Source organism: Medicago sativa, chromosome 4, assembly GCF_051527215.1.
Source record: "Medicago sativa cultivar Bolivia chromosome 4, Bolivia_mono, whole genome shotgun sequence".
NCBI lineage: Eukaryota > Viridiplantae > Streptophyta > Magnoliopsida > Fabales > Fabaceae > Medicago > Medicago sativa.
Window position 1 is genome coordinate 15,275,106 of NC_140752.1, and position 19,912 is coordinate 15,295,017.

The following is a 19,912-nucleotide window of genomic DNA, read 5'->3' on the forward strand; positions in this document are numbered from 1 at the left end:
ATAAGTCGATGATCATATCGCCTATTTCATCACATTGTTGGATTTTGCTGCAAGTTTATATCTACAATGAAACAATACCATATATTTTGTTGATATATAGATTAGCATTTACATAATTTCGTATCGACTATTTCAATGATGTATATTAGGAAAATGATTCTTGGACACCCAAACTCAAATCTATCTGCGGTGAGAAAAAAAATTAAAAAGAGTGAAATGATAGATGTGATAAGTTAATAATATGATATAAAGAAATATATGGGAAGAAAATGTGTATTAAAAATGAAGGTGTGAAGACATAAGTTGTCTATATAACTTATGAACTTCACAAATAAGTTTTCAAGTGGAAGGTGGAACTCGACCTCTTAGATTAGTCGACTCATGAACCAGATACCAAAATTTTAAAAAAATTTATAAAATTTGTTTAGAAATATTAAGCATATTAAAATATAGTTTTTAAATGCCACTCAAAGGTTCCTTCAAAAATAATGCCACTCAAAGGTATATAAAGATGCTTTTAAGTTCTTTTATGTGTTTTTAACAGCACGGGTCAAAAGTCTAGATGGGTTGAAAATAATGATGAAGATGGTGATGATACTGACGTGACTTCAAATGTCGTCTATAGAAAAGTAGTATTTTGTAATGTATGATAATTAATGTAAAATGTACGGTTTTCGAACTTTATTAACGTCACTATGAAATGACTAATGTAATACATTTTTATCATATGACTTATTACACTACAATTCTAATGTACGATATTATTTATTCATGTTTGTTTAGTCGGTAGGACCCGTGCATTGCACGGGTCGATGATCTAGTAGACATTTACATAAACACTTTTTAATTAGTTTGATGGAAAGAGAGTAACGCTAAACCTAAATCACCCCATGATGCATATGGCCTAAATAAAAAGAGAAAAAATATTTCATACATCCCAAAATAATTTATTTACTCGGTTATTTCACACATATTAAAAAAAACTATATAAACAAGGGGGGGGGGGGGGGGGGGGGGGGGTGGGGTTCGTCTCATTTTTTTTTCACACTTCCTCTCTCTATCTTAAAGTATTTGCACTTTAAAATGTTAATGTAATATTCATCCCCCCTATATATCTTTATTTATTGATCTTCGTTTTGGCATAACATTTTTACTAGTTATATAATTAATAAAGGTGACAACCGCTAATATAGGTTATTACATTACATCTATCCCCGTAATTTACTAGCCATCTTTTCACACTTCCTCTCTCTATCTTAAAGTATTTGCACTTTAAAATGTTAATGTAATATTCATCCCCCTATATATCCTTATTTATTGATCTTCGTTTTGGCATAACATTTTTACTAGTTATATAATTAATAAAGGTGACAACTGGTAATATAGGTTATTACATTGCGTCTATCCGCGTAATTTATGAGAAATTGAACGACTGCATGATATGTAGCATCTAATCAGTGACTATTTAGGGATTAATGGTTTTAATTAATTTTAGCCATTTTGAAATGGTAATGCTCGTTGTTGATGTTTTGTGAAAAGAGTAAAGAATATGCTATGGAGATGTAAGATACAACATGAAAAAGAGTTTGATGAAGTATGAAGATACAACGCTAGGAAGTGATACAAAGATATGTTGTTGTGGATCGTCCTGGGTGGTCGTATGATTGTACGAACTCATGTGGTCCTTGCTTATCATTGCTTAAGGGTCGAGTTCTATGAGCTGGCGCTAGTCATTGCTTCAAGCTCCCCTATTTCTTTGTTGGAGTGTAGTATATCCATAACTCTTCTTTATCTATTAATTTAACTTTTTCATGTTTTCATTTATGTCTTTTTTCATTTTTGTTTTTTGTGGTTAAGCTCGTATTGAGTTAAATCCTTTCTCGTGGTTTTGACATGACGAGGTTATGATATTCTTTGCTTAATATCATATCAATTTAAGTTTTTTTATCACTTAAGTCATTGAAGTTAATTAATTGTAACGAATTTATCCTTTTAAGTATTATTCGTACCACTTAGGTCTTTAAGTTATTTAATGTAACTTTTAACCCTTGAATAACTTATATTTTTAAGATATTAAATCCCCCAAATTGTTAGGGTTAGGACTTAATTGGTATGGAAAACACTTGAAGACAATTAATAATAGAGATTGGTATGCTTGGAACTTTGGAAGCTTAGATAGATAGAAGTAGAAGATGAAAGGGATGCTAACGCTTCACCTATGGAATCCACCACCACGCTTCTACACCCCCTCTCTCTCCACCAAACCCCCTCTCTCAATCTCCGCCACCTCCGTCACCTCCACCTCCTCCCCGGAAATCCTCACTGCAAAAGAACGCAGGCGCTTACGCAACGAACGAAGAGAGAGCAACGCAACAAACTGGAAGGAAGAAGTTGAAAATAAACTCATTCAGAAAACCAAAAAAGAGAATAAATCATGGATGGATGAACTCAACCTTGATAATCTCATGAAGTTAGGTCCTCAATGGTGGGTTGTTCGTGTTTCTCGTGTTAAGGGTCAGTATACTGCTGAAGCTCTTGCTCGTTCTTTGGCTAAGTTTTTTCCTGATATCGACTTTAAGGTTTGTGTTTTTGTGTTTTTAAGGTTGCTGTTTTTGCTTTATGGTTTCAAAATGTTGTTTTGTGTTGTTCATTTTGTTATGGATAAGAATAGAAATGGTTCTTTTTATTGTGTGTAGTTTTTTCTTAACCATCCGGTTCTGAGGGGAAAAAAGTCTTGGGAATACGGTGTTTTGTCGGAAGTTAAGTAAAGTCTGGCTAATGATTATTCTAGTTAGGAATAGAACTTGGTTCTTCGAAATGATTTGTCTTTAACGGAGCTCATTAACTATTTGAGCTCAAATACTTGGTTATCATGTGTGTGTCTGTTTAGTTTATGTCTTTGTTTGAAGGAGACTTTGGATTTATGTGGATGGAGGGCTTTGGAGGCAGAGGGAAAGTATGTGTAAATATTGCGAAGTTTCATTTTTATTAGAAACAAGAAAAAAATGAATTAGGAGATTGAGTTGAATGTGAATCATTTAGGAGGTTGAGTTGAATGTGAATCATTGTTGGGTTGGGTATAACTCATAGTTTACGGATAAGTGGCCATGTCGCTAATTGGGGGGAGCGAGGGGGGAAGTGTCCGCAGTATGGCTCAAGGGTAATATTATAAACTAGACCGAAGTATTTAAACTCAAAATATAATCGCTTGAATAATAGGCATAATTGGCCGGATTCTGTGATGAAATCCTGTGCATTCTTTGTCTGATTTTTTCGTATCTGTTTTCTTTTGAACCAGGCTGTATGTTCTAACAGTTGATGTAGTCCTTTACGCATCCGTCAATTTGAACTTTAAAATGGAAGAAATTTTAAAATGATCATTGAAATTGAAAATTTTCGATCATATTGATCATTTTGGATACGTCAATTTAGTCTTAAATTAGTTCAGATGGACTAATGTGATTGAAAATTTTCAATTCTAGGAATCTTTTTGTAATTTCGTTAACTTGAGAGAGAAATTGCTTGATCATTAATTTCATGGACTGAAGGTGATTCGCTCATATAGTTTGTGCTGATCGTGTTTTACTCAACTCCAGACCAAACTGTGACGGTTCATTTTCCCTAGATGTTGCAGGGTTATAGACTAAAATATATTACATAAATTCATTTACAATAAATATTTTACCCTATCTTTTTTTGGTTTAAAACTCTCCATCCAAACATATTGATTGGAGCTTGTAGCTAACAACCCTACCAGCTGAGGAGATAAGAAAGCGAAGTAATATGATGAACAATTAAGAAATGTTGTTTGGTTGTTTATTTATTGATCCGTGGTAATGTTTGGTTTTAGGTATATGCTCCAGCTATCCATGAGAAAAAGAGATTGAAGAGTGGTTCCATCTCTGTAAAATCAAAACCTCTGTTCCCGGGTTGTATTTTTCTGAGATGCGAACTGAACAAACCATTACATGACTACATAAAAGAGTACGAAGGTGTTGGTGGCTTTATTGGATCCAAGGTTGGAAATACGTAAGCATCTTCTGCTTGTGTTTAATGCATTGCTAATTTTTGGCAGTTACATCTTTTGCAACATATAATTTTAGCAAAAAATTAGATCAAGTTCGCTATACCATGTTCATCAAGTCCTCTAACAAAACAATGAATTGTGAATAGTTTCAAAATTCCGCAACATATTTGAAGTTGTGTCTAGGAGGAAACGAAGCACATATGCGACACTGTGTCACCTACGCAAACACTGATAATAATTCAAAACACTGAATATAACTACATGTGTAAGTGTCGTGCCGGTGTCTGACTCTGACATGTATCGGAAAACAGACACACCTTTAATCGTAAGTGTTGGTGCTATATGGCTGGATGTCATTAGTTTTACTGCTTCCTATTCATTCATAATAAGAAGTATTAATATGCCATTATTTGATTTGAGAACTTGATGACATTGATATAGAACTTGATTCAAGTTTTGTCTTCTAGGTTTTTGTCGCCCTATTTTCTCTGAAATCTTTTTATGGATTGGTTGGGTCTTAAGCCAAGCAAAATACATAAACCGAGAAGTTGAATATTTATCTTTGATTGGTTAATTAATTATTACAGATCTAACAACAATCTACAAAACAATTCAGCGAAGCAATCATCTTAATGTAATTTATAGTTTTCCTTCTTGTTTCCCTTGGTTTATCTGATAGATTAATGAATGCTTAAAGCTTTGTTTTTACGATATACTTCATATGGTTATCAGTATCTTACGATACATGCCAATCGTGTCTCTATTTGATGTTAAACTGAATCCAATCGATAGGAATCTCTTGTATGTATCTATTTGGACACGAATCCCATCTCGAATCCTGATTCACTATGATGAATCCTGATTCATTCAATCGAATCACTACCTAAACTTAGTGTAGTCAGCCACTATTTTGTCAACTTTGTATAACCAACCCCTTTTCTTTTGTCATTTGATATATAATTTGAATCTTGAATTATTTTGAGGTTCATATATAATATATCATCTTATAATTTTGTTACATGACTTGTTTTTTTTATATTTAAAAGTGACATATTTTTATTGGCAATGCATCTTACAATTGATGCTAAGTTTCGATTCACGATTCAAAAAATAGGTATTATGATTCACGAGTTGAATTTTGATTTGATAACCATGATACTTTGTACCGAATGATCTACTTCTATAAAGTATACGTTATATTGAACGGTATACTTTCTTTGATTATAGTTCATACTGAGTGGTATTCATTATAACTTAACTGATTAAGTTGTGATGAATCAAGTTATTACTTACTAACCTTATTTTATAAGACTTTATATTGGATGGTGTTTTTTTTTGGATTTCGTATGCTTGTAATTATTAATTTCGGATATTAAAGAACCTTTTGTCTAATGTCTCAATGTATACTCTTTCCTGTTAAGCCTAAGTTGAACCTCTCAATTGTTTTATCATTTGCAGAAAAAGGCAGATTAATAAACCAAGGCCAGTAGCTGAGGATGATATGGAAGCAATCTTCAAACAGGCAAAGGTGGAGCAAGAAAATGCTGACAAAGCATTTGAAGAAGAAGAAGAAGAGAGAAAGGCTGTCGTAAACTCTGGGAATCCCAATAAAGAGTTAGAATCGGATGTTTCGAAAGCTATTGTCGATTCAAAGCCCAAAAGGAGCTCTAGAAAAACCTCTAACCAACTAACAGTCACAGAAGAAGCTTCATCAGCTAAAAAAAAACCTAAACTTGTCACAGGTTCTGCCGTTCGAATTATATCTGGATCATTTTTAGGGTTTGCAGGCACTCTCAAGAAGCTGAACCGCAAAACCAAAATGGTGAGCTTCCTCCTTCACTAGAATTAATTGAAATGAAGATTAAAAGCTATGCATTGACAATGTAAAACTTTTTTACATTAGCATCCAATCAGATTTCACCATGATATCACTTTGTGATATTACTTCCTAAAATATCTGCATAAACATCTATGTAGTTAGATTTGATTGGATGACTGTGTCAAAGAGTTTTGCATTGTCATATATAGTTGTAAAACTCAAAAGATAACACAAGTTTATGTGATGAAAATTGCTCGTGTCTATGTGAAACTTAAACTGGTTTTGAAAGTTTAAAATAATGTGTGATTTGATGGGTCAATGATAGGAAATAGATCAGAAATTTGTAATATTTATTTTTATACTGAAATGACGAGTTCACTCAAATCGGTTTGCACCGGTTTGCCCATGAGTGAATGATGTCATTCCCAATTTAGATACACATCAGATCAAATAGGCTGCTCGGACCGGCCATAGGTTCAGTTCTCGATCAGACTTGTCGGTCCTTTCCGAGTCTAATTACACTGCACAAAACACACAAATTGTATTTGTCTTTCTAGTTCTCTATATTAACTCATTTAACCGTCTTTATGCAGGCCACCGTGCATTTTACCATATTCGGAAAAGAGAACATAGTAGACCTAGATGTTAGTGAAATTGTTCCAGAGACTAACTAATGCCGTTAGGTTCTCTCCTTTTCCTGATGGTATGTTTCACTCTGAAAGTAAAACTTCGAAGAGTCGCGGACTGCGTGCTCTTTCAGATTTTTCCACTTGTCGATGAAGTCCATTTTTTAAAGAAAAGCTAAATGCATTTTTACCTAGTGCATACTTGTATATTATATTATTGTGAGACATGTACTGGTGCTTACTGAGCCTAAAATTTGAAGGGGATTTGTTGCAGTATGCGTTTGTTAATGAACATTTCATGACTGAATCTCTCATCCAATGTTTTAAAAAACAGTTGCAACCAAAAATGTGGCTGCAATGTTAAGGTTCCTGCAATTGTCTCACAACTTGTATCAATTTTTCGAAATACCAATATTCATCTGACTTCATAAAAGGGATAGAGGGTTTTGCAACATGTTCAAATGTGCTCAATAAAGAATTAGGATAATATGTACATTTTGTATTAGCTACTTAATTTTGTTTAAATTAAAATGTCAAAGTTTGTCATTTAACAGTTTCACAGGTCCGATACCATCATTTAGTATGGCCAAAAACCTTAACCACATAGACCTTTCTTATAATAGTTTAAGTGGTGAGGTTTCATCCTCTTTTCACATTGAAGGACTGCTGAATCTTGTTAACCTTGACTTGAGTTTTAATTCTATATACTAATTTCATTTCTCTGTCAAATTATAGTGTTGATTATGTTTAACTAGGCATGGATTATGCTGAAGAACTTAGAAGAGGTGGAATTTCCTTGATTATTTAATTGTAGTACATATGTATGAAGGATTTATAGTGCATGACTGTGGCTCTGAGTAAACATTAGTATAATAGATTGCAAGATACACACTTCTGAATTTATTCTAGTACACTCATTAGTAACTAATGCTACTACCACCTTAAAACTGTGTAAGTTTGTCCATATAGTCCCCACGAAAGAATCGTCAAATGACTGGAGTTGAGTGCCTGTTGGGATCTTCCCCACGAAATGATTGAAGGAGAGGTTCAAGTAAGAAAGGAATGACAAACTTGCAAGCTGCACTGGAATTTCACCAACCAAAGAGTTGTTTGACAGGTCTAATGACTCCAACTGTTTCTGGTTTCCTATAGAAGATGGTATTTCACCTGAGAGATAATTGTTTGAAAAGTTGAGAACATGAAGTGCTTTGAAGTTCATCATCACTTCTGGTATTTGACCTTCAAAATGATTGGATTTTAAATCAATGGTTGTGAAGATTGTTAGAATTTTTGCATACTTAATTTCTTGACCTTTATTGGAAACTGTTACACTATCATGGTAATATGAGTAGACGTTCTTTCCCATGCGGATGAATTCTGATTTAGAATCATTTTCATCATGCGTCATTTTTTCCCATGCTTTGAAATATTTTTCTGGTATTTTTCCATTGAAATTGTTTAAAGCAATGTCCACAATTTGAATCATTTTTCATGGCTTATTTTCTAAAATTTAAATCTCAAAATCATTTTATTCAATGGTACCACTAAAATTTGAATGAGTTTAAAGAATCTAATTAATTTAAATTTGAGTTTTTCTTCAACAAAAAGTTATTTAAAAGATATAATTATTTAAATAAGTTTATCTAGACTTATCACATCAGCACTGACATAGACGTATCTACTGTGATTTGAATTCAATTCCAAAATTCTCTAATTGGTATATTGTACATTAATTTCATTGCAAATCTTCAATAACTTTAACCTTCAAAGACAAATGCCAAGTGCAAATTCTGAACTCATAAGTTGATTCCTTGCATGTTTAGTCTTTCCTTCACCTCATTCTATTACAAAGTTTAGTTGTTTCACAGCATTTCAACCAGGAAAATATTGCTCCAAGAATTTTTAGACTTGAATGATAGACAATTAACCATGTTTAGCATCTAATAAGTCCAACTAAAAGTTAATCTATTGATTAAACCAGAACAAGAAAGGTACTTATCTACAATCACAAAAATCACTTTTAGCTTTTCCTTGATGGCCATTGACCAAACAGGTTCAAAGGTTAAGGAAAAAATTAATGGTGTTAACATCCTAAATCAATGATAGCTACATTCGTTGGGGCTATAACCATAAGAGTCTGTTGCAGCAACTGTAGCAAGTTGGCCTGAGTCATTCTTCAAACTCCCTCATTAACAATTCTCCTGATCTAAGCAGCTCTGGTTCTTTTTCTCTGAAAGCAAAATATAACACAGTTAATATTTATGATAGATAGCAAAGTATTTAAACATATTGATGTAGAAATCACATCAACAATATTATACTTAAAAGGGGTAATATCATGTCATGAACTAACTATACCAAATTTTATACTTAAAAGAATTGCGTAAATTTACCTTGGCTTAAAATTGTTATGCTTCTTGTGAAGGTATTTGCTACATTTGAACAATCAGAGCCTGGAAAAGTGAAAAATTCAGTAAACTGTGGGAAAGGTCAAAATTAAGATAATTAAGATAGAGCTTCTACTGAAGTTGATGGTAGTTCCGGGATAACTTGATTATCATTTGAAACAATTGAAAAATCAACACCCTCACAAGAAAAATCCAGATCACTTAACATTTCAGCAAATGAGAAGTCTGAGCTAAAGGTATCAAAATTGGGGAAATCAAGGTCACATAAGTGAACTTCGCTGTTAGACTCTGATGTAGAAATCTCATTAGGCAATGATTTGTCAGAATCAAAGCTCTGAGGCATATCAGAAGAATCAAAATTCAACCTGCTTCTTACATGATCCCTCTTACTTGCCTTATCTGAATTCATTTTAACGGGTGAAATGCAATGACTACTCTCTATATAAGCCATTTGTTTTGCAGGGCTAACCATAACTCTCTTGGTTGAAATTACAGTGTAACAAGTAGATGTACTCTCTACGTTGCTAGGTGCAGCCTGAGAAAGCTCGGGAGGGGATATATTTGTATTGCTGTGACTGGAATTTGTTCTCGGAGGTGTCTTTGGAACTTTTGAATTGGTTGGGATAGAATTTCGAGCCGGGTTGAATAAGCATTTCACAACACTGGATCCTTGAACCTGTGTTCCACTTGGTACACAGTTCGCAGCCGATGATTGAGTTGCAGAAGAAGGGTGATAAACTACTTGATGATTGACTGCTTTGTTTGATTTTGGCAGTGTGTCTTGACCTGAGAGTGAGGACAGAACAAATATTTTGTATCTTTAATTGATTGCATCTATAAAAACTACAATATTGCAAGAATTAGGCCCGTTCGTTTAAGATTTTTTTCAAAAAAAATCTATTTTTGTTGTTAAAAAAATCACTTTTTTTATTTTCAATTGTTTGTTTAAGATTTTTTTTTTTTTATAAACCATTTTATCAAAAAAATCTATTTTGACCCTAAAATGAAAAGTCATTAGGATTAGCTATTCTCAAAATCTATTTTTTTCAAAAATAAGGAGGTAACACGTGTACAAGTTAAAACTTTTTTTTTTAAATGGATTTTTATGGGTAGTAGGCAAACAAAAATAACTTCAGATTTTTTTTAAAATCACTAAAAAAAATCCCTAGATTCATTTAACACAAAATCTATTTATTTTTTTAAAGCCGAAACAAACACACTCAATAGCCACACCAAAGTAGAGGTAAAAAAAGGAAGAAACAATGTTGGCCTTCCCTTTGAAGAATCAAATCAAATTTGAAACACATAAAAATAAACACTTCTTTGTTAATTACATGGACTAAATTTGTAATTTGACTACTCATTCTGCTATTATTCCTATAGATTGTCATGACTATCTTGATATGTATATTAGCAAGTTCTTGGTGGCTATGTCATTGTACAAGGGAGGGCTGATGCACCATGAATCTTTGTGGAGTAAAGGTGTTACTTTTTCAGGGAGATGCATACTAAGAAATCTACCAAGAATTTCAATGAATCTAAGAGTAGTAAAAGTTATCAACCAGGGAGTTTGCAAAAGAATACAATTGTTTGGGAAAAGAAATGGAGAATTTCTGTGTATTTCATTCTTTAATTCATGATCAGCTTCCAATTTTTAAATGCTGCAACAGAAATTACAAGAAGTGAGTACAGTGTCACCATATATTAATTCTATTATTTATGACAAAAATGATTATACAATTCAATTCAACAACAAAAATCAAAATCTATAGAAATGACTATGATTACTGTCATTGATGCAGTGGCGGAGCCAGACAAAAAATTATGGGGTGGCCGCAATCAAAATAAACTAAAATATATAAATTATATAATATACAATACGACCCATTTCGGTTTTGTTCATACATACTAGTTTAATTTCAATACTGTAATATCATTCAAATTACATGGTTTCAATGTTTCATTCATACTAGTTTAATTTCAAGTCCTGTTACACTTTACTACTAACTAGCAAATCAAGTGATTTGTAACTAACTAGCAACAGCCATGATTTGTAACTATTTCCAAAATCAAATAACAATGTCGATTCCAACAGCCATGATTTGTAACTATTTCCAAAATCAAATAACTATCATTTTTTACTAGGGTTATGGAAAATTGAATGTGAAACCAAATAAAAAACCAAATTCAACACCAAATAAGACAGTAGGATTCGAAAATCAAAGTTAAAAAATGAAATCAGTATGATTTTCACTTACAACTGTCAATTAGGTTTTGTGCCTTTGTGGAAAGATGGAGTCGGAGAAGGACGAAATTGATACTGAGTTGAGAGAAGTGTGAGTGATGGAAGGATCAGAAAAAGGAAGTGCCTTTGTGGAGGAAGTGTTGAACGTCCATGGCTGAGGAGGGAGAGTGAAACGCGTTTTCTTTGTTTGTCGCCAGAGAGAAGAAGGAAAGAACATACGCTTCACTTCAGAAAAAAATGTGAGAATGGGCCACTTGTAATTTTCATTTTGAGTCAGGGATAGTGCAGTAATTTCCTGTATATAAAAAAAATTAAAAAAAAAAGAATGGGGTGGCCGTGGCCTCCCCTTGTCCTTGAGTGGCTCCGCCACTGCATTGATGTGGACTCAACTATTAGCAAAATCTTTGCAGATAATTAGGCTTGCAAGAAAACTGTCTATCTGCGATGTGGGTGCATTAAAGGTTGACAGCGACACTACAAAAGAGGAAGAGCAACAACACAGAAAGTAACACAATAAGGATTTTTAAGTTTTCCACTTGAGTGCTAATTGAGAAATAGTGTTTGTAGAAGAACCATCTTCATTGAGTGCATTAGAAGCGGCTCCTACAAGTGACCCTACATTGATGTGCCTAATTGACTTTCTTGATTCCAATCTCCTACAAAGACACTCAATGTTGTCTTGACCTTTTTAAGGTAACATTTTTCTCATCCACAATGGACGACCCAAAAAGATAATGTTTAATATGGAAAGTGGACAACTATAATGGAAGACTTGGAAGTCATCATTAATATCACCTGATAGAAAAATGTGGTCATGTTCCACGAAATTTCTCTCATGACTTTTAGCCTGTTCCACAATACAAAACACATACAGATTGTGTATGCATATTTCTGAAACTCTATAAAACAAACCATTTGTGTTGTTGTTGTCACTCAGAGTATTAATCAACAATGAGATCAATTACATTACTTTCATTGTTTTCCTTCCTTATCTATTACTACTTCATTTTTTTCAGTTTCCAAACCTCTCTTGCCTCTACCAAATGTCTTGAGGATCAACAATCATTGTTGCTTCAATTCAAAAACAATCTCACATTTCATCCTGAAAATTCCACCAAACTAATATTGTGGAATAAAAGCATTGCATGCTGCAACTGGAGTGGTGTTACTTGTGACAATGAGGGATATATTATTGGCCTTGACCTGAGTGAAGAATCTATTTCTGGTGGAATTGACGAATCAAGTAGTCTTTTCAATCTCCTACATCTCAAGAAACTGAACTTGGCTGATAATTATTTAAATTCTTCCATTCCATCATCATTCAACAAGTTGGTGAAGTTAACTTATCTTGATTTGTCATATAATGAATTTGTGGGGCAGATTCCAATAGAGATTTCCCAGCTCACGAGGTTGGTTACTCTTGATCTCTCTTCTGATGCTGACACAAAACCTAAAATCCCAAATCTACAAAAGCTTACCCAAAATCTCACCAATATTAGGCAAATGTATCTAGATGGTATAAGTATAACATCTTGGGGACATGAATGGAGCAATGCTTTGTTGCCTCTACATGACTTGCAAGTGTTAAGCATGCATAACTGTAGTCTATCAGGACCCCTTGATTCTTCCCTTTCAAAACTAAAGAATTTATCCATCATTAGTCTTGCTGAGAACAATTTTTCATCCCCAGTGCCAGAAACATTTGCCAATTTTAAAAACCTAACCACTCTCAGTCTTCACAGTTGTGAATTGACTGGTACATTTCCACAAAAGATCTTCCAAATTAGAACATTGTCAGTTATTTACTTATATCACAACCCCAATCTCCGTGTTTATTTTCCAAACTACTCACTTGGTGAATATCTTCATAGCATTAGCGTGAGAAACACAAGCTTCTCTGGAGCATTTCCACAAACCATTGGCAACATGACAAGCTTAATCCTATTGGATCTTTCTCACTGTCAACTATATGGAACACTTTCAAATTCACTGTCAAACCTCACACACCTTAACTACCTAGACCTTTCTGATAATGATTTGAGTGGTGCAATTCCCAATTCATTGTCAAACCTCACACACCTTACCTTCCTAGACCTTTCTGATAATGATTTAAGTGGTTCAATTCCTTCATACCTTTTTACACTCCCATCATTGGAGAAGATTTGGCTTGCATCCAACCAGTTTAGTAAATTTGACGAATTCATAAATATGTCTTCCTCTGTATTACAATACCTTGATTTAAGTAGCAATAATCTATCAGGGCCTTTTCCAACATCTATCTTCCAGCTCCATTCACTTTCTATCCTCTATCTTTCCTCTAATAAGTTGAATGGGTCACTACAACTAGATGACCTTTTGAAGCTCAGAAATTTAACTGATTTAGACCTTTCATACAACAGCATATCAATCAATGAGAATGATGCAAATGCTGATCGGACTGCCTTTCCCAAATTTGAAACTATGTATTTGGCCTCCTGCAACTTGCAAACTTTCCCTAGATTCTTGAGAAATCAATCAACATTGATATCTCTGGACCTTTCAGCTAACCAAATTCAAGGAGTTGCACCCAATTGGATTTGGAAACTACAAAGTCTTCAACAACTTGATATTTCACACAATTTTCTCACGGAGTTGGAAGGTTCTTTGCAAAATATTACTTCCAACCTTGATATGATTGACCTTCATAACAACCAACTTCAAGGATCAATACCTCTTTTTCCTAAATATGTTAATTATTTGGATTACTCAACCAACAAATTTTCTGTTATCCCACATGATATTGGTAATTACCTGTCTTCCACAGAGTTTCTATCTCTTTCAAATAATAGTTTACAAGGAAGCATCCCTCATTCCCTCTGCAAAGCTTCGGATCTTCAAGTGCTTGATATCTCCTTCAACAACATTTCTGGAACAATTCCTCCATGTTTAATGACAATGACTAGTACCCTTGAGGCACTAAATTTGAGGAATAACAATCTAAATGGCTCTATACCAGATATGTTTACAACTTCTTGTGTTGTAAGCTCTTTGAACTTCCATGGAAATCTCTTACATGGGCCAATTCCCAAGTCTCTCTCCCACTGCACATCATTAAAGGTATTGGACATTGGATCGAATCAAATTGTTGGTGGTTTTCCATGCTTTTTGAAAAACATACAAACACTTGGTGTCTTGGTTTTGCGGAACAACAAATTTCATGGTTCCATAGAATGTTCACATTCACTAGAAAAAAAGTCTTGGAAAATGATTCAAATTGTGGACATTGCTTTGAACAATTTCAATGGAAAAATACCTGAAAAATATTTCACAGCATGGGAAAAAATGACGCATGATGAAAATGATTCTAAATCAGACTTCATCCGCATGGCAAAGGACATCTACTCATATTACCAAGATAGTGTGACAGTTTCCAATAAAGGTCAAGAAATTAAGTATGATAAAATTCTAACAATCTTTACAGCCATTGATTTCTCATCAAATCATTTTGAAGGACCAATACCAGAGGTGCTAATGAAATTTAAAGCAATCCATGTTCTCAACTTTTCAAACAATGCTTTCTCTGGTGAAATCCCATGTTCTATAGCGAACTTGACACAATTAGAATCCTTGGACCTCTCAAACAACTTTTTGGTTGGTGAAATTCCTGTACAGCTTGCAAGCTTGTTCTTCCTTTCTTATTTGAACTTATCCTTCAATCATTTGGTGGGGAAGATCCCAACAGGTACTCAACTTCAGTCATTTGAAGCATCTTCGTTTGAAGGTAACGATGGACTATATGGTCCTCCATTGAATGGAACACTATATGGTCAAGGGCCGGATAAGTTGCACTCACAGCCAACATGCGAAAGGTTAGATTGTTCAACTGACTGGAATTTTTTAAGTGTGGAGTTGGGATTTGTTTTTGGGCTCGGAATCATCATTGGTCCCCTCTTGTTTTGGAAGAAATGGAGAGTAAGTTATTGGAAACTTGTAGACAAAATTCTCTGTTGGATCTTCCGGAGGATGTATTTTGAATATGCAACTGATAGAGGACAGACATACAGAATTTTAAGGTGGTGATAACGTCAGTGCTAGGGATTAAAATAATGTTTTGCGTTTACATTTAAGTTGTACTTTGTGTTAGTCCTTTGTGTGTGAGTCATTGAGAATTGTGGTGATAGTGTTTCATTCAAAATAGAAATATATGTTAATTTATAACTATAAACATCATAATCAAACTGGAAGCACAAAGAGGATACAAATCCAAAATCAAGATATAGAGCCTTTAAAACTTTATATATGAACCCAATTACTTCATTTTGGTAAAACAATTGCTTAATTTGATTTTCTGATTGTCAGCTAGATAATGACATCATTTGACATACACATGGATACCATTCTCTGCCTAACATCTTGTTAACTTGTTCTCAATTGTTTTATTCACATATTTTTAAATTAAGATATCGAATTATTATGTTCTAAATTTTAAAGGTCTAACTCGGTTCCTGTGATTTCCAAATTTTGAAAGGTGGTGAACATAATTACACTAATAATGCAAGCTTTAGAAGTAGAAGTTTATCCAGCATAATAGTGTATGAGAGTTGACATACATTCTGTTCAAGGTCATGGTGATAAAGAATATTTTATTTACCATGAAATGGAATATACGAAAGCCAATGAATCATATATATGATGTCACCTTGACACTGCATTTTATTGTTTATGGAAAACCTTATTTCCATGGAATGACATTTCTGCTATATAGTTTGCATACAAAATTTAACATTAATTCTAAAAAAGTTTGATTCTCATACAAAATGTTACGCTTGATTATTTCTTTCATTAATCTATAATGTTTCGCCAATCGCTGCTATGAGGGAGTTGCCACCTCCTTCTGGTTATAAATAACTTGCAATTGGAATTATTCTATTTACTTGTATGAAGGATCTGAATGTGGCTCTGAGTAAACATTAGTATAATAAATTGCAAGATACACACTTCTGAATTTATTCTAATACACTCATTAGTAACAAATGCTACTACACTACCATCTTAAAACAGTGTAAGTTTGTCTTCCTTGTTTTACATATTCAAAGTGCATCCAAGGGAATATCCAGCAAAGAATTTTGTCCATGAGTTTCCAATAACCTACTCTCCATTGTTTCCAAAACATGATGGGACCAATAACACTTCCAAGCCCAAAAATAAATCCTAGTTCCACACTTAAAAAATTCCAATCAATTAAACAAGATAACTTTCCACTTCTACATGTTGGATGTGAATGCAATTCCTTCTTTTTATCATGTGATTTTCTAGTCAACGGAGGTCCATATAGTCCTTCGTTTCCTTTAAAGGAAGAATCGTCAAATGACTGGAGTTGAGTGCCTGTTGGGATCTTCCCCGCGAAATGATTGAAGGAGAGGTTCAAGTAAGAAAGGAATGACAAACTTGCAAGTTGCACCGGAATTTCACCAACCAAAGAGTTGTTTGAGAGGTCTAATGACTCCAACTGTTTCAGGTTTCCTATAGAAGATGGGATTTCACCTGAGAGGTAATTGCTTGAAAAGTTGAGAACATGAAGTGCTTTGAAGTTCATCATCACTTCTGGTATTTGACCTTCAAAATGATTGGATGATAAATCAATGGCTGTGAAGATTGTTAGAATTTTAACCAACTCCATTTGTTGACCTTTATTGGAAATTGTCACACTATCCTGATAATATGATTCCTGGTTATCCTGAGAGTGGATAAAGTCTGATCGAACATTATTTTCATCATGCATAAACCGTTCCCATTTGAAATACTTTTCAAGTAGTTTTCCATTGAAATTGTTGAAAGCAATGTCCACAATTTGAATCATTTTCCATGGCTTATTTTCTAGTGAAGTTGAACATTCTAAGGAACCATGAAGTTTGTTGTTCCGCAAAACCAATACACTAAGTGTTGGTATGTTCTTCAAGATGCATGGATAACCACCAACAATTTGATTTGATCCAATATCCAATACCTTTAATGATGAGCAATGGGAGAGAGACTTGGGAATTGGCCCATGTAAGAGATTTTCATGGAAGTTCAAAGTCCTTAAGGTACAAGAAGGCGGAAACATATCTGGTATGGGGCCGGTGAGATTGTTCTTTCTTAAATTTAATGCCTCAAGGATACGAGTCATTGTCATTAAACATGGAGGAATTGTTCCAGAAATGTTGTTGAAGGAAATATCAAGCACTTGAAGATTTGAAGCTTTGCAGAGGGAATGAGGGATGTTTCCTTGTAAATTATTATTTGAAAGAGATAGAAACTTTGTGGAAGACAGGTAATTACCAATATCTTGTGGGATAACTGAAAATTTGTTTGTTGAGTAATCCAAATAATCAGAAGATTTAGAAAAAACTGGTATTGACCCCTGAAGTTGGTTGTTATGAAGATCTAATATCCCAATGGAAGTAAGATTTTGCATAGGTCCTTCCAAGTCGATAAAAGAATTGTGAGAAATATTAAGGACTTGAAGATATGGTAGTTTCCACATCCAATTTGGTACTATTCCATGAATCTGGTTATCTGAAAGGTCTAGAATGGTCAATCTGGATTGGTTTATCAAGAAACTTGGGATAGTTTTCAAGTTGCAGGATGCCAATCTTAGAACGTCAAAGTTGGGAATCGAAGACAGATCAACATTTGAACCTTTTCCATTGATTGATAGGTTGTTGTATGAAAGATATAAACTAGTTAAGTTTTTGAGCTCAAAAAGTTTATCTAGTTGGAGGGATTCATTAAACTTGTTAGAGGAAAGGTCGAGTGAATGAAGTGAACCGAGCTGAATGATGGATATTGGAAAAGGCCCTGATAGATCATTGCTGCTTAAATCAAGAATGTTCAATGAGGAAGATATGATTGTGAATTCTGCTAATATACTAAATTGGTTGAATGAAAGCCAAAGCTCTTGTAATAATGGGAGTCTAAATAGGAAGGAAGGGATGATACCGTTGATAGAATTGTTACTTAAGTTAATGGTGACAAGATTCCGCAATCTTTTAATGTCAAAGAAGGGAATAGGACCAGTGAATTTGTTAGATGACAGATCCAAGTTACTGAGGTGTGAAAGGTTTGACAACGAATTTGGAAGGGTTCCATTAAATTGACAAACAGAAAGATCCAATTCAGATAAGTGCCTCAAGTTGCCAATAGAGCTAGGTAATGCGCCAGAGAAGTTTGTGACACTGACTCTAATTCTACGAAGAGATTCACTTAGTGAGTAGTTGGGAAATGAACCACGGAGATTTTCGTTGGAAAATAAGTCAATAACAGACAATGTTCCAATCTGAAAGATCTTTTGTGGAAATGTACCGGATAATGCACAAAATGCAAGACTGAGGGTAGTCAAGTTTTTAAAATTTGCAAATGTTTCAGGAACTGGAGATGAAAAATGGTTCTCATCAAGAATAATGACTGATAGGTTCTCTAGTTTTGTTAGGGAAGAATCAAGAGGACCTAATAGACCACAGTCAGACATGCTCAATTCGTGTAGGTCACGCAACGGCAACAAAGCATTGATCCATTCATGTCCCTTAGCTGATATACTTACACGATCGAGATACAATTGCCTTAGATTTGTCAGATTTTGGAAAACCTTTTGTAGATTATGGTGGCTAATTGTCAGCCCTGGCAATAAAAAATAGTCAGGAGAAGAGATATCAAGAGTTACCAACCTTATAAGCTGGGAAATCTCTATTGGAATCTTCCCATGAAATCTAGCATCTGTAAGATTCAGATATGTCAACTTCTCCAGCTTGTTGAATGCTGATGGAATGGAAGAATTGAAATTGTTAAAAGCCAAGTTCAGTTTTTGGAGATGTTGAAGACCAAACAGACTGCTTGTATTGTCAAGTCCACCATAGATATATTCTGCACTCAAGTCAAGGCCAATAACATGTCCTTCACTGTCACAAGTTACACCACTCCAATTGCAGCAAGCAGTACTTTTGTCCCACAATATTAGTTTGGTGGAATATTCATGGTCGAACGTGACATTGTTTTTTAAGTGGAGTAGCAATGATTCTTGATCAGCAAGACATTTGGCAGAGGCTAAAGAGATTTGGAAAGTGAAAAAAATACAGTAGTGGCAGAAGAGAAGGAAGGAAAACAATGAAAGTAATGTAATTCTCATTGTTGTTTACTCTTGGTGATAACCACACCACAAATGGTTGTCTTATAAAGTTGTAGAAACAACCTTCCCTGAGTGGAAGAGACAAAGTTTTAAGGGAAATTTCGTTGAACATGATCCATGAAGATGTTGCAAAGTCAACTATGGCTTGCATTATTTCAAACTAAAAGTACTTTGGTGCTCTTCAAAATCTTATCTATGTTCAATTTTGGATTGCTGAAAGTCAAAAACAATGACCCTACAATGTCTTATGAAATAAATGTTTGATATTAACTCTGACTACAATTCTTCCTTTCGGTTGACTATGCTGACCATTGACAAAGTATGTTGATGTAGATCTTAACACATTTCATTTACTCTTTCACAAGTGTTGTTACTTTCTTTTCTTTTTTTACTATAAGTTGAGGAATTGGAAATGATATTTTGACAACCATTTTTTGACAACTTTTGGACAACTTTCTCTCTCATACTCACATGATATTGTTATCCTCTCTCTTCCTTTTTCTCTCTCCATTGGTTTTGACCAATAAGAAGTGAGAAAAACAAGGTTGTCAACAAAGTTGTCACTAAATGGATGTCAAAATATCATTACTCTATTTATTATTTCTTCTGAAATGTCAAATTTGGCATTGGCTTGTTTGGTGTGT

At 34.1% G+C, this 19,912-nt stretch overlaps 4 protein-coding genes across 4 annotated transcripts; 2 read left to right on the forward strand and 2 right to left on the reverse strand.

Moving 5' to 3' along the window:
- The first annotated feature begins 2,135 nt into the window (after positions 1-2,135).
- Positions 2,136-6,779, forward strand: LOC146926647 (uncharacterized). Its single transcript, XM_085700153.1, has 4 exons — positions 2,136-2,579; positions 3,851-4,029; positions 5,486-5,849; positions 6,440-6,779. Exons 1-4 carry the CDS (start codon positions 2,193-2,195, stop codon positions 6,518-6,520), a joined length of 1,011 nt encoding a protein of 336 aa, XP_085556279.1. The 5' UTR covers positions 2,136-2,192; the 3' UTR covers positions 6,521-6,779.
- Positions 6,780-8,416: 1,637 nt separating this feature from the next.
- LOC146926648 (uncharacterized) lies at positions 8,417-10,581 on the reverse strand. The gene is given in 3 exon segments (XM_085706947.1): positions 8,417-8,702; positions 8,866-9,698; positions 10,571-10,581. Coding segments are annotated over 3 exon segments (885 nt in total). The 3' UTR covers positions 8,417-8,661.
- Positions 10,582-12,044: 1,463 nt separating this feature from the next.
- On the forward strand, positions 12,045-15,320 carry LOC146926649 (receptor-like protein 6). The gene has a single exon (XM_085700155.1). It carries the CDS (start codon positions 12,077-12,079, stop codon positions 15,182-15,184), a length of 3,108 nt encoding a protein of 1,035 aa, XP_085556281.1. The 5' UTR covers positions 12,045-12,076; the 3' UTR covers positions 15,185-15,320.
- A 682-nt stretch (positions 15,321-16,002) lies between these two features.
- LOC146926650 (receptor-like protein 7) lies at positions 16,003-19,292 on the reverse strand. Its single transcript, XM_085700154.1, has one exon. The coding sequence runs from the start codon at positions 19,266-19,268 to the stop codon at positions 16,149-16,151; it is 3,120 nt and encodes a 1,039-aa protein (XP_085556280.1). The 5' UTR covers positions 19,269-19,292; the 3' UTR covers positions 16,003-16,148.
- Between the last annotated feature and the right edge of the window lie 620 nt (positions 19,293-19,912).

Coding starts and splice junctions, on each gene's coding strand:
- LOC146926650 (XM_085700154.1), bottom strand. CDS start 19,268: ATGAGAATTACATTACTTTCATTGTTTTCCTTCCTTCTCTTCTGCCAC.
- LOC146926647 (XM_085700153.1), top strand. CDS start 2,193: ATGAAAGGGATGCTAACGCTTCACCTATGGAATCCACCACCACGCTTC. Junction 4,030..5,485: donor GGATCCAAGGTTGGAAATAC/GTAAGCATCTTC, acceptor TATCATTTGCAG/AAAAAGGCAGATTAATAAAC. Junction 5,850..6,439: donor TGAACCGCAAAACCAAAATG/GTGAGCTTCCTC, acceptor GTCTTTATGCAG/GCCACCGTGCATTTTACCAT.
- LOC146926649 (XM_085700155.1), top strand. CDS start 12,077: ATGAGATCAATTACATTACTTTCATTGTTTTCCTTCCTTATCTATTAC.